The sequence below is a fragment of the Jaculus jaculus genome, chromosome 11 (genome assembly GCF_020740685.1).
Source record: "Jaculus jaculus isolate mJacJac1 chromosome 11, mJacJac1.mat.Y.cur, whole genome shotgun sequence".
Lineage (NCBI taxonomy): Eukaryota > Metazoa > Chordata > Mammalia > Rodentia > Dipodidae > Jaculus > Jaculus jaculus.
Window position 1 is genome coordinate 99,519,012 of NC_059112.1, and position 15,849 is coordinate 99,534,860.

At 48.9% G+C, this 15,849-nt stretch overlaps 1 protein-coding gene across 4 annotated transcripts; it reads right to left on the bottom strand.

Annotated features, from left to right (window-relative positions):
* Positions 1-89: 89 nt before the first annotated feature.
* Ntan1 (N-terminal asparagine amidase) lies at positions 90-15,511 on the bottom strand. Of its 4 annotated transcripts, XM_004652281.2 has the most exons (10): positions 15,412-15,511; positions 8,611-8,713; positions 8,469-8,534; positions 8,073-8,181; positions 5,289-5,362; positions 4,391-4,444; positions 3,900-3,953; positions 2,963-3,060; positions 702-815; positions 90-393 (listed from the first exon to the last, which is right to left on the bottom strand). In XM_004652281.2, exons 1-10 carry the CDS (start codon positions 15,490-15,492, stop codon positions 214-216), a joined length of 933 nt encoding a protein of 310 aa, XP_004652338.2. In that variant the 5' UTR covers positions 15,493-15,511; the 3' UTR covers positions 90-213. The 4 variants fall into 4 exon arrangements, with proteins under 4 accessions (XP_004652338.2, XP_045017709.1, XP_045017710.1 ...); XM_045161774.1 differs by lacking the exon at positions 702-815; XM_045161775.1 differs by lacking the exons at positions 8,469-8,534; positions 8,611-8,713 and having other exon boundaries at positions 15,412-15,507.
* Between the last annotated feature and the right edge of the window lie 338 nt (positions 15,512-15,849).

Genomic DNA, 15,849 nt, shown 5'->3' on the forward strand with positions numbered 1-15,849 from the left:
GGTAAGAGGATTGCTGAGAGTTCCAGGTCAGCTGGAGCTAGAGTGAGACCCTACCTCGGAAAAACAAAAAAAAAAACTGAACAAATGCCTTTGCTAAAATAAGACTTTATTTTGAAAGACAGTGGACATAGAAGACCTTCGACTGGACAGATGTAGATTCTAAACCCAAGGGTCTTCCCATGACACAGTTGCTTGCTTTGGTGATTCCTATTTTTAGCTTCCTGGAGAAGAGATCTTTTCCCATAAGCCATCTTCATTTTTTTTATAGAGGAGAGCTTTATTTCCAGGAAACAGTGTACTTACTGGAGATGGGTATTTTTTTAAAAACATCAAGGTGGATCTAATATGTTCAACAAAATGGGGGGGCTCGGCCAGAGGTGACGTGGAGAGGTTCTGAAAAGGCAAGATTATGGGCATGAGAGAATGGAACCTGACTCTAGTCCCTGCTTTAAAAATGTCAAATTAAAGTAGCTTTGGATTCCTTAAACATTAATCACAGTATCTTGTTAACTACATACAGTTCTGTTACTTAATCCCCACTGATTTAATAGTTAAGTAGAGTCTGCCAATGGCAACCAAAAAGTAAAGGCCTACCCACTGCAGGAGAAATAGCTATTAGCTGATCTAAACCCTTTTTTTTCTTACAGATGGGAAAACCAGGGTCCAGAGATTTAAGATTTAGCCAACCTGTAAATTCTCACCTCTAGTATTTGCTTGTCATCTTGCTGCAACCAGAAATCCACATGTGGAAATGGCGTCCAGGAATACGGGCCTATTCGAAGTTGTTCTGTCTTTGCATCATAAATGCTAATCATCTACAAGAACCATTTCCAGGATAGGCTGTGAGGAATATGACCCTACCACTATCGTGAGCTCACTGAGGTCTAGTCCAAAGGCTGTCCCTTAGCAGATAAACTGCCACCAATGAATGCCTCCCTGTGTCTGACCTGCACTTTGCAGTACTGAATAGCACTGTGTTTAGTTCTAACTGCAAGGCTCTGAGAAGACGGCACTCTGGCCTTCCTGGGGGAAAGCTTGATAGAGAGGTGTCAGGTCACATGGCCAGTGAGCATCAGAGCTGTGCCTCAGAGCCAGGTTAAGTCTGCACTCTTCCCCTCTGCTCCTCCCACAGGCAGCTCACTACCTCGCAGTTTCAACAGCTTGCAGGGCTGATGGCCCATCAAAAGAAAGCCAGGCATGGTAGCACATGCCTTTAACCCCAGCACTCAGGAGGCAGAGGTAGGAGGATCACCGTAAGTCTGAGGCCAACCTGGGGCTGGAAGACAGCTTGGGCTATATAAAAACATTGTCTTTCACATAAGAAACTTAAACTTGTAATTTCGTTTTGTTTTTGGAGACAGGGTCCAGGCTAGCCTTTGAGCTCTGAACTCACTACGTAGCTGAAAATGATCTTGGATTGCACATGTGCATCTCACCTGGCTATTTAGAAAGCTAATGGCTAAAAGATTCATTCAGAGAATTCCTCAATATGTCAGTGATTATTTTAAGCTTAGGCAGCAGTACTCATTTTTGGTTAGTGTGACTGAATTATATTCTGAATATTATCTAAGTAGCAAAAGGAATCATAAGTGCAGGGCATGGTAGTATATGCCTTTAATCCCAGCATTGGGAAGCAGAGGTAGGAGGATTGCCATGAGTTTGAGACCAGCTTGGGACTACAGAATGAGCGCCTACCTTGACAAAACAAAAATAAATAAAAGTGATCATAAGTGAGTTCCAGACTAACTTGGCTACAATGTGAGACCCTGTCTCAAGAAACAAAACACAAGCTGGAAGTATGGGTCATGCCTATAGTCCCAGCATTTAGGAGGCTGATGGAGGAGGACCATCACAAGTTCCACAACAGCCTACATATTAAGACAGATTACTGCAAGCATTTTCATGTGAAAACATCAGCATTTTATAAGGAAGGAGATTTCTGGAACATTCTTCCTATTATTCAAATGGGGTATTTAAGTTTTTCTAATTTTTTTTGTTTGTTTTTGTTTTTCAAGGTAGGATCTCGCTCTGGCCCAGGCTGACCTGGAATTCACTATGTAGTCTCAGGGTGGCCTCGAACTCACAGCGATCCTCCTACCTCTGCCTCCCGAGTGCTGGGATTAAAGGCGTGTGCCACCACGCCCGGCTTAAGTTTTTCTAATTTTTAAAATCAACTAGGGCTGGGGAAAATGGCTCAGTGGATAAAATGCTTACAGTGCAGAGTATCTGAGGCCTTCTCCCCAGGCCCCACATAAAAGCAGGAAGCTTATGGTGAGCACCTAATGCGAGAAGGGAGGTGGAGACAGGAGACTTTCCGAGAGGTTTAGGAACATGATAAAATGAAAGACCCTGCCTCAAACAAGGTGGGGGGTGAGGACCAACCACTACCTACATACTGCTGTCCTGTATGTGCATGTGTATACCACACACCAATTAAGAAAAACAATGCTAAAAAATATATAAAGCATCCCAGAGGCTGGGACGTAGCAGCACACTTCTATAATCCCAGCACTGGGAGGCAGGAGCAGGAGAACTGTTGAGTTTGAGGCCATGTTCCTCCCTCACTACTACCAGAGGAGCACAAGCTCCTTAAGGCAGTCAGGCTAATTTCATCACTATTGTAGAGTAAGTAAATCATTCCATCAAGCTGCTGTGAAGTGACTCAGCCCAAAAGGATGACCACCCCCTCTCCCTGCAACTCCTCTATCTGAAAGAGCTCTGTGTGGTCTGCTCTAGGTTCCCTCTGCCTGAAGGATGCAGGAGGGGTGGACACCTGGAACCTGGAGCTTATGCTCTGAACTCACGCCTTACTCCTTGAGCAGTGTGGCAGCAGACTGGGTTCCTGGTTATTTATAGCTTTCAGGAGGTACCAACAAACGTTCCTAAGGCCTATAAACTCTAAAATCTTGGGATCACAGCCTTTTCCCTCCTTAGCCCTCCCACAAGGTGGGTTCCCACTCACCGGGCCTCCTGCTAAAGCTCGTGCGGCTCGCAGCTCCTCCTCCGGGCCTCGATCTTGGAAGGAAGCTCTGTAAATCTCTGCAGTTTTAACGTTGACTGCTGAAAGGGACAACAGAGTGATTTTTACTGACAAAGAACCAGTAAAGAGTTCATGTTTCTACCACTCCACATCAGATCCGGCAAGGGCAAGAAACCAGACGTGGGGCCTTTGCGTGAACTGGGCCGCCCCCATACCCAGAGCTCTGCAAACTCAGTCCCTTCAACAGCTCGTTCCTGTGGCATACGGTGTGGGTGTACAGCTGGAGACAAAAGGTAGCCTGTGAGATTGCCAAAAGCTGGTGTTTTCCTTTGTCTGAGATATTTGGCTCATTTCAGACACATACCAAGTTACAGAGTCAAGGAAGGAGTACCTGCGTTTAGCTCCGCAGACCCAGCCACTCGCATACTCAAGCCCAGGGGCGACATGTCTCCTGAGAAAGGGCTCTGGACTGCCTTTAGTCTGATGGGTCAATGTTGTTTTGTAAGGTCTTTATTGCCAATCAAAACGAACTTCATCCCCAAAGCACACAGAGATCCAAATGGCCCACTCCTCCTGCTACACACTGGCTCTGGGAAAGCATGCTAGGCTGTCCTGCCCTGGAGAACAGAGGCCCATGTGATAGCCACTCCTGGACAGGCTGTGAGTGGGTGGGCCCCGCCTGTGCTGTCCATAGCTCCCTGTTTATCTCCTCAGGCTGCGCTGAGGGCGTTATTGCAGCATCGCTGGTAAAGGTTAACCAAGGCAGGCTCCCTGCCCGAAAGCTCACAGTAAATACACCGGAATGAAGATTCAGACCCACAGCCGTCTATCATATAACACAGTAGTGCAGAGAGACAGTTTGCCCAGCCCACCCTTTAACCTGAGCCTGCTGTGCCTACATGTAATCACACCTACTTACCAATGCCATATATTACTGGAAAGTGGTTTCTGTTTTCTTCCCGGTCATTTAATTCTAAGAAATTAAGAAAAATTTAAAACACCATGTTAAGTACTAAAGGGCTTTGTGTGTGTATGCACGCACATAATAAAAGCAGAGGAGCCTCACTGTGAAAGGGCAAAACAAACTAGAGTTCCAGGCAGGCAAGTTTCTAAGGCAGAAGGCCACTTGGAGTCATGGTCCCCCAACCACACCAGGGTAGTTCCTGTCTGACTTGCTCCCTCCAGGCCTGGGACTACAGAGAGGCTCAAGCCCAAGAAAGGACACACTGGACACCCTGCTGCAGGGGCTAGGTGAAGTGGACAGGACCTGGACATGGGTGAGGAGAGGAGACCATCGCAGTGATGGGAGGAATGGGGACAGTCTTGTTCGTAAGTGCTAAGTGTTGCAGGCAAAGTGTGGGCAAACCTTCCTGAACACTAAAGCTCTGTGAGGAAAAAAGCAGAACTTACCTGTCACACACAAAGTCACTAAGTGAATATCCTCATCTTGTTTGTCAAACTCACCTACAATTAGAATTTCAAAACTGATGTCAAGAACATCTCCAACTAAGAAGCCAGGCATGGTTGTGCACACCTTTAATCCCAGTACTTGGGAGGCAGAGGTAGGAGGATAAGGTGAGTTCAAGGTCACCCTGAGACAACATAGTGAATTCTAGGTCAGCCTGGGCTACAGTGAGAGCATACCTCAAAAAACAACAAAAAAAATCATTAAGCCAGACACGGTGGTGCACACCTTTAATCCCAGCACTCAGGAGGCAGAGGTAGGATAACTGTGAGATCGAGGCCAGTCTGGGCTAGAATGAGACCCTAACTCAAAAAAAAAGCTTTTGAGGGCTGGAGAGATTGCTCAGTGGTTAAGGCACTTGCCTGCAAAGCCTAATAACCTAGGTTTGATTCCCCAGTATGCACGAAAGTGGTGCATACATCTGGTGTTTGTTTGCAGTGGCTAGAAGCCCTGGAGTACCCATTCTCTCTGTGTGTATCTCTTTCTGCTTGCAAATAATGTTTAGGGCCTCTATATACTGGGCTGGAGAAATGGCTCAGCTGTTAGCATACATGCCTGCAGAGCCTAATGACCCAGGTTTGATGATCCTCCAGTACCCACATAAAGGCAGATGCACAAAGTGATACATGCATCTGAGTTTGTTTGCAGTGCCCCCCCTCAAGTAAATAAAAATATTATATTAAAAGATAGAGCACTTGGGAGGATCACCATGAGTTTGAAAGTCGCCCTGAGACTACGTAGTGAATTCCAGGTTAGCCTGGACTACAGCAAGATCCTACCTTGAAAACAAACAAAATACAGATATACATTTTACTTAATCGGGGAGGACGGCAGCAAACTTACTAAGAAGTTGATCGGTGAGTCTCTGTGACAGCTGCCTATCATCACTGAAACCTCCCACAAGGTGCACTTCCAACCTGGCAAAAAGAAGGACAGTGGTCAGTCAGGCCCACGAGTGACGGTGTGCGCTTGATTTGCTTTGTTCTAGCCTCCCAAGCATGGCTTCTGGGCCTTTGCTATGACACATAAAAAGCCATGTGGGGAACACTGGGAACGTGATTGAGGCTGCCAAGAGTGGAGGGCCTTGCCAAAGTGATGTCTGCAGGGATCTGAATCCATAACACCGCCTCCAACAATGGAGAGGAGAGGCCTTGTCATCTGCTGCCTGCCCACGGGGGACACTTCTAAGCCTTGCAGTGCCTCTAACGGAAGGATGTGGGACAGTAGGAAGGGAGGAGCCTCGAAGGAGTACACACTTTGCAGGCACTGCCACGTCTCATGGCCACCATATCTTAGCAAGATGTGTGCACGTGCCTAGGAACCACAATACGTTATGTTCCCAGCGTGTGCCATGGAGCAGAAGTGTCAGCTTGGGAGGCCTCCCCTGCCGGAGCTCCTCCCTGGGAGAAGCACATGGTAGAGAACCCCAACTGCCTGTCCCTCAGTCTCAACCACGCGGGGGAGCACGGCCGTATTTCACACTGCTTTTTTCTGAGACAACCTTCCCAAGGAACACACCAGAACCTCGTATGTATCCTGTACAAGGAACAGCACCTGATGTGTCCTCAATGGGGTGAGAGGTGACGGGGCCACTAGCTCTGCTGTGGTGACTACTAGCTTTGCCTGATTCCCACGCTGGACGTGGACCGGGAACAGCAGACAACCATGTTCCGAGAGTCAGAGCAGGGCCAGTGGCGACGGCCAGCACAAGGAGCCAGTACCAAACCACCACAAGCAACACTGTGCAACCACAGGGATCGTGCGCCTGTGAAGCCAGCCCAGCCCTTGGCACAGACTCATCCAGGAGACCAAAGTTCTGAAACTGAGGGCTCAGGGTAGACAAGGTGAGTCCAATCCCTGGCACCAAAATTGTTGCACAGGGAAGCCAAAGGAGTCCAAGGACTGTCAGCCTTGGCTACAACTGGACCAGTTCCCTCAGGTTACCAAGAAACAAGAGCCATGTCTGGTAATGGCAGGAACGAGAGAGAAGGTATATGAACAGGCAGGACAGACAGACCAGCGTCTCAGGCTGACACTTAACTAGCTGTGTGGCTCTGGTACACTGACCCTGTGCCTTGTCAAGAGGTCAAGGATGAAATGGAAGGGCCGGCGAGGTTGGGCCCGGTGGGTTCTTAGCCTGTGATCCACATTGAAATGACCAGCACACGGAGGCTGCGCCCATCCCCAGCCATGCCCCTGCTGCTCCCTTCTTTCTTTGCCTCCAACGGTCCTTCCCACACTGGACACCATGCGTTGTTTGCTGACCTCTCCCTGCCTTTAGAGCCTGAGCAATATGCACACTCAGCACAGGGTGTCCTTGGCCCTCAAAGGACATGGCTGAGCACAGAAACGGTCCAACAAATAACTGCTGAGGGGACCTCTGAATGGGTGCCCTTCCCGGGACAAACAAAGCAACGCCAGAGAAGAACACACTGCACACTTCACTACAAGCTCAAAGTCAAACTGGCCTTTTAAGATCTGCCACTGGGCTGGGGAGATGGCTCAGCAGTTGAAGGCACTTGATAGCAAAGTCTGCCAGTCCAGGTTCAGTCTCCCAGTACCCACATAAAGTCAGATGCACAAAGTGGCACATGTATCTGAAATGCGTTTGTAGTGGCAAGAGGCCCTAGTGATCCCATTTCTTTCTCCTCTTTCTCCCCTTCTCCTTTAAAATAAGGTATTTCTTAAAAATAATAAAATTGAAGCTGGGCGTGGTGGCACACACCTTTAATCCCAGCATTTGGGAGGCAGAAATAGGATCACTGTAAATTCAAGGGCACCCTGAGACTACATAGTGAATTCCAGGTCAGCCTGAGCTACAGTGAGACCCTACCTCAAAAAACCAAAATAATAATAATAATATAAAAAAATTGAGCTGGGCGTGGTGGCGCATGCATTTAATCCCAGCACTGGGAGGCAGAGGTAGGAGGATCACTGTGAGTTCAAGACCACCCTAAGACTACATAGTGAATTCCAAGTTAGCCTGGGCTACAGTGAAACCCTACCTCTAAAAATCAATAATAATAACAATAGTAATAACTGGGCTGGAAAGATGGCTTAGTAGTTAATTAAAGTGCTTGCCTATAAAGCCTATGGATCCAGGTTTGATTCCCCAATATACACATAAGCCAGATGCACAAGGGGGCGCACATGTCTGGAGTTCGTTTGCAGTGGCTGGAGGCTCTGGTGCGCCCATATTCATTCCCTCCCTCCCTATCAAATGAATAAATAAATGAATAAAATGGCCAGGCACGGTGGCACACACCTTTAATCCCAGCAGTCGGAAGGCAGAGGTAGGGTTTCTGTGAGTTCAAAGCCAACCTGGTTTAGAGTGAGACCCTACTAGAAAACAAAACAAAACAAAATAATAATAAAAAAATTAAATCCAGCACTGAAGCCAGGCATGGTCCAATGTACTATAATCCCTGCACTTGAGACTGAGGCAAAAGGATCTGAAGTTTGAGGCCCTGCCTCAAAAGAGAAATTAAAACACCCACACAGAGCCCAGGCCTTTCCCTGTCATCCACTTACTCAGCAAGTGTCAACACCACCCATGCACGAGGGGAACAAGTGTAGGGTTGGCATCCCGCCACAGCCAGGCTCGTGTAAGAGCAGCACGGCACTCACCTTCCACACTGAGTGTGATCAGAAAAGGACTTTATGGAGTTCATGATCAAGGGAACCTCGGCTTTGGTGTCAGCTCCATCACAATGTGTCAAGCATGTCGCCCCATTACCTGGAGAACAAGGGCAAAATGGCTGAGTTAGTCCAGATGCAAACTCCACATGCCAGCTAGCTACTCCTGCCCACCTGGACGGCCTCGTCTGGACGCCCTGCAAGAAAACAAAGTCCTCATGGCCCAAGCAACCTGTCCTGACCAGGGCACCAGGCCATGCACACCAGAGCGACGTGAGCCAAGTCAGACTTCACATTCCACGCCAGGAGACTCAAACTGAGAAAGTAACTGGTCTCACATGACTGGGTTGGCTTAAGGGACAGTATCTTTCACTTCTCTCATCATACCTGTGTGCCTCAGGACCACAATGTGACAAGTGGTGGCATCATCAGAACCCAGAATGGAGATGGAGCCTGTTTAAAAAAGAAATAACATAAAATATCCAGTAGCTTTCTGGGGTAAGGCCCAATTCACTGCTTCCTAACCTACCATCCTTTGGGGAAGTCACTGCAAGCTCTCTTTGCTGAACATACAGAAGGCCCTGGGGTCCCACTTGTTGAACAGACTGACCTCTGAGAAGTCTGGCTCTTTCCTGTTTAATTGAAACAAAATAAAATGGTGACATGAATTAGAGAGGCTTGAAGAGCTAGAGAGGTGGGAAGTGAACTGAGAAGCTGGTGTGCCTGGATGAGTGTCTACAGCGCTGTGAGAAAGGCAGCAAGATGCTCACCAGCGAGATCTCACTACCAGGAACCACACGAAGGAACCCTTCCTCACGAGTCTGAGACTTCACCTTTCCTTTTTCCTCTCTTTTTGTGAGCAGGGTAGCTCCAACTTGCTCTTAAAAACTCAATCCTCCTGCCTCAGCTTCCTAAGCATTGGAATTACAAGTGTGTACCACCATGCCTGGCTTGACTTAACTATTTTACATTTATAAAGAGAATCGAGGGCTGGAGAAATGGCCTAGTGGTTAAGGCCTATGAAACCTAAGGACCCCAGTTTGATTCCCCAGGACCCACATAAGACAGATGCACAAGGAAGCACAAGCATCTGGAGTTTGTTCGCCGTGGCTAGAGTCCCTGGCGCACCCATTCTCTCTCTCTCCCTCTATCTGTCTCTCTGTCTGTCACTCTCAAATAAATAAATAAATAAAATTTAAAAAAAAAAAAAGAAGTCATTTTCAAGCCGGGTGTGGTGGCGCACACCTTTAATCTCAGCACTCAGGAGGCAGAGGTAGAAGGACTGCCACGAGTTCAAGACCACCCTGAGACTACAAAGTGAATTCCAGGTCAGCCTAAGCTAGAGTGAGATCCTACCTCGAGTCTGACTTCGTTCCTACATTAAAAGTAGCCCAGTTCTTTCAGCTTCTAACACTTATGAACACACACACACACACAAATAAGTATCTCTCCTACTCGTCCCTCATCTCCTTGGTCTAACTGCCATTAAATGGCACTGTTTTCTTAACCTGAGGATGGGCAAATGTTTTTTCCCAACTGACAGGATTTTGTGCTTCACAGGCTGTGTGGTCTCCGCATCTCGTGTGAAAACAGCCAGACACAAGTGCATATGTCTGTGCTCTAGTCAAATTTCATGTGTACAGGGAAAGCCATGTTTGAATGTCAAGTAATTTCATGCCACAAAATATTACTATTCTGATAGCTGGGCATAGTGGTGCACACCTTTAATCCCAGCACTCGGGAGGCAGAGGTAGGAGGATCACTGTGAGTTCGAAGCCACCCTGAGACTATATAGTGAATGTCCCAGCCTGGGCTACAGTGAGACCCTGCCTCAAAAAAAATGCATATATAAATATAAATATAAATATAAATATATATATATACATACATATACATGTGTGTGTGTGTGTGTGTGTGTGTATATATATATATATATATATATATATATATTTTTTTTTTTTTTTTTTTTTTTTCCCTGAGATCAAGCATGTCCAGGGTGGTTTGGCCATAGACACTGGAAAGATATTAGTATTCCTTTTAATTTTTCCAACCATTTAGAAATATAGGGCTAGAAAAAATAAAAATAGATTAAAATGTAGAGCCAGAGGTGGCCACACACCTTTAGTCCCAACACTCTAGGAGGCTGACTTGAATCACCATGAGTTCAAAGTCAACTTGGGACTACAGAGCGTCAGTCAGGTCAGCCTGGGCTAGACTGAGACCTTGCCTCGGGCAAAAAAAAAAAAAAGTGGGGGGGCTGGAGACATGGCTCAGAGGTTAAGGTGCTTATGTGATGCTGCAGTCAGGTTTGCATTGCTGACAGAAATCAGGAAAAAGAGGTTTATTTTGGATTACAGGCTCAAGAGGAAGCTCCACAATGGCAGGGAAAACGATGGCATGAGCACAGGGTGGACATCACCCCCTGGCCAACAGAAGGTGGACAATAGCAACAGGAGAGTGTGCCAAACACTGGCAACGGGAAACTGGCTATAACACCCATAAGCCCACCTCCAACAATACACTCCCTCCAGGAGGCATTAATTCCCAAATATCCATCAGCTGGGAACCTAGCAGTCAGAACACCTAAGTTTATGGGGGACACCTGAATCAAACCGCCACAAGTGCAAAGCCTAAGGACCTGGGTTCGATTACCCAGTACACATACAAAGCCAGATGCTCAAAGTGGCACATGTGTCTAGAGTTTGTTTGCAGTGGCTAGAGGCCCTTGTGCCCCCATTCTCATTCTCTCTCCCTCCCTCTCATAAAAAAATATTGAAAAGAAAGCAAGCAGAGAGCATGGGTATACTTTAATCCCAGCACTTGGGAGACACAGGTAGGAGAATAGCTGTATGAAGCCAACAAGGAGCTACGGATTTCCAAGTTAGCCTGGGCAAGGACCCTATCTCAAAGATAGCCAAACTTTAAAAAAAATAAAAAGGGAAAAAATAAGCAAAAGAAAAAATGCAGGCAGGAGTGTACCTCAGTGGTAGAGCACTGGCCTAGACATGTGATGCCCTGCCCTGGGTCCCATCCAGCACTGTTACCAAAAAAAAAAAAAAAAAAAACCTCCATGGACTGTAAAGAGAGACGCCGATGGTCTGTAGTTGTAGTTGGGTTTGCCTGTGTCTAAGCCAATCATTTATTGGAGTCATCCTACTGCCGTGTTCAGCTTTCTCATAAATGTGCAAGTGTAAGTATAAAAGTGCTCTATGAACTGTAAGGCACAGGATGTGTGTAAATCAGCAACGGGAAAGGTGGGGATGTAGCTCGGTGGCAAAGCCCTTGCCTAGCACCTATAAGGCCCTGGGTAGTATCCTGGGTAGGTCTCACAGCTGGGCCTTCCCACCAGTCCATTTTCCTTTGAAGTCACACACTCGGAGGGGCTCGTCAGTAGAGCTCTGGCCTACGTCCCCGGCACCAACATTACCACGACGGAACCCATGAGCATACCGCGCAGACCGGCACAAGCCAAGTGATGGCGGCCATGCTGCTGGTCCTTTGTGTTTCCGTTTCGGCGCTGGTCACCAAGCACGATGATGCCTACCTTGACAGTTGGTGAGGAGTACGTGGGACAGGTATGCCATGGACTGGCAGTCACCTGGTATCCAATGAGGGCTCACACTAGTGAGGCAGCCACCCTTCTGCCTCCCTCCCTGCCTCTGGAGGCTCCTTTCACTCCGTCTGTCCCTCCCATGGCCACCAACCTTGTTGCTTCAGCACTGATTTCATTCCAGTACTTTTCTGCTTAAAAACATGAATCTTTTTACCAAGCTTCAGCTCTAAGGTGTCCATGTTGGGGAAACATCAAATATACTGCCTGCCTAAAAAAAGTAGAGGTGTGGCTGGGGATACAGCTCAGCATCACAAAAAAGAGAAACAGAGAAAGAAGAGAAGATGAGGGCTGGAGAGATGGCTTAGCCTGCAAAGCCTAAGGACCCATGTTCGATCTTCAGCTCCCACATAAGCCAGATGCACAAAGGTGAGGCAAGCACAAGGTTGCACATGCCCACTGGGTGGCCCAAGTGTCTGGAGTTTGATTGCAGTGGGTAAGGCCCTGGCATACCAATTCTCTCTGTCTCTCTCTCTCTGTCTCTGTCTCTCTCTCTCTCTCTAAAAAAAGGGGAGAGGCTGGAAAGATAGCTTAGCAGTTAAGCCAAAGGACTTCAGTTCAATTCCCCAGGGCCCACGTAAACTAGATGCACACAATGGTAAATGCATCTGGAATTCGTTTGCAATAGCTGGAGGCCCTGGGGCACCCATTCTCTCTGTCTCTTTCCCTCTCTTGTTCTCTCAAATAAATAAATCAATTTTTAAAAAATTAAAAAAAAAAAAAAAAAGATAAAGCCGGGCGTGGTGGCGCACGCCTGCCTTTAATCCCAGCACTCAGGAAGCAGAGGTAGGAGGATCGCTGTGAGTTCAAGGCCACCCTGAGACTACATAGTGAATTTCAGCCAGGACTAGTGTGAGACCCTACCTCAACAAACAAACAAACAAACAAAAGATAGATGAGAGGACATAAAGAAAAAAAGAAAAGAGTAACCCTAAAAGCAGAAGTGGCTTGGTGGTAGAGCGCCTAACTAGTGAGGTTCAAGGTTTTATGCTGTTGCCCAGTCCCAGAAAGTTCAATCAAAGTTAAATTTGTAATGGACTGATGAGCTTAGCTAAAGATACTGGACTGAGAAATTTAAGATTTTAAGTTAAAAAAACCACAAACAAGTTAAAATTACAGACACTGAAACTGGTTTTATGTTACTACAGCTGCTATTGTCAAACACATTAACAATCTTAAGAGAAATGACCCAACTGGCTCATATTAAAACTATGGAAAAGATACCTAGGAAAAAACTGTGATAAAAATACCAACTCTTGGGCTGGAGAGATGGTTTAGCAGTTAAGAGCTTGCCTGTGAAGCCTAAAGACCCCCGTTCGAGGTTTGATTCCCCAGGACTCACAGCCAGATGCACAAGGGGGCGCAAGCATCCATTTGCACTGGCTGGAGGCCCTGGTGCGCCCATTCTCTCTGTCACTCTCAAATAAATAAATAAAAATAAACCAAAAAAATATTTTAAATACCAACTCTTAAACCGGACGTGGTGGCACACACCTTTAATCCCAGCACTGGGAAGGCAGAAGTAGAAGGAATGCCGTGAGTTTGAGGCTACCCTGAGAATACAGAGTGAATTCCAGGTCAGCCTGGACTAGAGGGAGACCCTACCTCGAAAAGCCAAAAAGAAAAAAATACAAACTCTTTTGGAAAGAGTTGACTGAAAAAGGAATCTGCTCTTCAAGGTCATGATTTATTTCCTCCCTAAATTAAGAATATGGCTGTGTTCTGCACATCTGGTACTAATTTTAAAAACTCAAAAAAAAAAAAAAAAAAACAGCCGGACTTAGTGGTGCACGCCTTTAATCCCAGCCTTTGAGAGGCAGTGGTAGGAGGTTCACTGTAAATTCGAGGTCAGCCTGAGACTACATTGTGAATTCCAGGTTAACCTGGGCTAGAGTGAGACCATACCTCCAAAAAAAAAGAAAAAGAAAGAGAAAAGGAAATAACCTATCCAATACTATCCAAAAGGACATGAAAAATGGCTATGACCAAACCTGTGATTTTTTCCCCTCCTCTTTAGTACTTATATTTTCTGTTTCCCCCTAAAGACCACAATGCTTGATGTGAAGAAAATAAACATTTCACTTCTCACCACTGCTAGTGAGGCAAGGCTCCACCCCACCCCAAGTTCTCTGTCTCTCCTGGGTTCCTCAGTGCTCTTCCAGAGCCCCCACTTGTTCCTGAGTTACAGGTTGTCCCCACTCTGCAGCCTTTCCTGACTATGTCTCCCCTAAAGAAGCCAAAACCTTCTTTCCAGAAGCCCTGATCCATGTCACCCCATCCCTGCCTTCTCAGTGAACGCTCTGCTGGCACTAGAACTTCCCATCACCATACACAGAAATAGAGTTTAATCTATCTCTCCAGCCCTTTGCTAAGTTCTTTTTGTTGTTGTTGTTCCTTTTGGTTTTTCGAGGTAGGGTCTCACTCTAGCTCAGGCTGACCTGGAATTCACTATGTAGTTACAGGGTGGCCTCGAACTCACAGTGATCCTCCTACCTCTGCCTCCCGAGTGCTGGGATGAAAGGTGAGCGACACCACGCCCGGCGACCCTTCCCCAAGTTCTTTAGGAGGCCAAGATCGCCTTTCCTTTAGAGTACTTTGACAGGGAAAGTGCCACAGCACACACAATACCAAGCCCAGCTGGAAGCTGCTAAAATTAGGATCCTCAGTCTTGAAATTCAAGTTGATGATCACACAGCTGTGGCCTCCTTCCTGTCAGGAACTGCCCCCTCCTCATGCTTCCCATATCCCAGGTCAGTTGTCCCCTTCATGTATGCAGCTAATGTCTGTTGTTTTTGTTCGTTTTCCAGGCAGGGTCTCACTCTGGCACCGGCTGGCCTGGATCTCCCCATGATGCTACGGCCAGCCAGCCCGGCGCTGGGGTCTCGAGCCGCCGCGCCCGACTTAAGGTAACTTCAGAACACAGCACGCAAAGCAAACCGGTGGACGCGGTGACCACTGACCGCACAACTCGGGGGACCCCTCTAGACGGCCTCCGCTACATCATCCCCGGCGTCCCATCTGCGAGAGCAGGGCCCAAGGCGGCTAGGAGGCGACCCTTCCGTTAGGAACCAGGTTCCCCACGGGCCTCCCGACGGGGCGCGGGACGCATCTCGGGCCCGAGGACGTCAGGTCCCCGCGGCCCCGGGCTCCCGGCACCCCCAGGCTCTGAGACCGCGTTGGGACAAAAGCAGGAGAAAAAAAGGAGCAAAGCCCTTCCCCGGGGCGTGGTCCTCCCCCCGGCGCCACTCCGCGCGCCGGGGCCCCGCCGGACACCGCGCCGTCCGAAGCCCACTCTGCAACCAGCTCCCTCCCGCTCCCGAGGACGCCAGGGCGGTGGCCCTCGACACCACAGGCCGGGGATGCCCAGCAGAGTGCCAGGTATGCCCAAACCCGCCAAGTGCAGAGTGCGCGCGCGAGGCAGTCGCTCAGGCTGGGGACCCGGCTGAGGCGGTGCTGGGGGGCGTCCCGCAGCCGCGCGGCGATGCCACCTCGGGTAAGTCGCCTAACCTCTCTGCACACACCCCCCTCCGACCCGGCCAAAGTGGGACCCCGAGCGGACGCCCCTCTGAGCTCGGGAGGCGCAAGCTCCGCCGACCCCCCCCCCCCCCGCCCACTCAGCGAAGCTCCCACGTGCCCACGGTGCTCGGCTGCGCCAAGTTTAAACTCCGCTTCGGGGCGCGCGGGCGGAACCAGATGGAACCGCCCCGAAGCCCCGCTCACCTCCAGTGGCGGGTGGGCTCGGACCAGCTCCGCCGCGGACTGCGGCAGCCGCACTCGCCGCCCCTCCACGAGCAGGGGCATCGCGGAGGCGGCCAACCGGCCCAGGGAGGCGGCGGCGGCGGCCACCCCAGCCCCAGCCTCGGCCACCCCAGCCACCGCCCCGCCCCGCCCTGCCGCGAGCGCTGCCGGGAAATGTAGTCCCGATAGGCGGTGCCGCGTGAAGTAGAGGGGGGGGCGGTGCGCCGCAAGGGCTAGCGGGAAATGGAGTCCAAACGCGGAAAAGGCGACGCTAGCTGCTAGCGGCCAGTCTCCACCACGGAGAGCGCCCGGAAATGTAGTCCCAGAAGCATGAACGCAAGGAGGAGAGATGCGCAGCGGCGAGCGGCTACCTCGCGACAGCCTTCGCTCTTAGGTGCCCTGGTGCAGTTTTTAGTGTGG

Bases quoted from the DNA above. Each gene is read 5' to 3' on its own strand.
- Ntan1 (XM_004652281.2), bottom strand. From the start codon at position 15,492: ATGCCCCTGCTCGTGGAGGGGCGGCGAGTGCGGCTGCCGCAGTCCGCG. The intron at 5,363-8,072 runs GTGAGTGCCGTG...TCTTTTTGCCAG, and splicing joins GATCACACTCAGTGTGGAAG to GTTGGAAGTGCACCTTGTGG. The intron at 394-701 runs GTGAGAATTTAC...TTGCCTTTTCAG, and splicing joins ATGACAAGCAAATACTAGAG to AACCTCTCCACGTCACCTCT.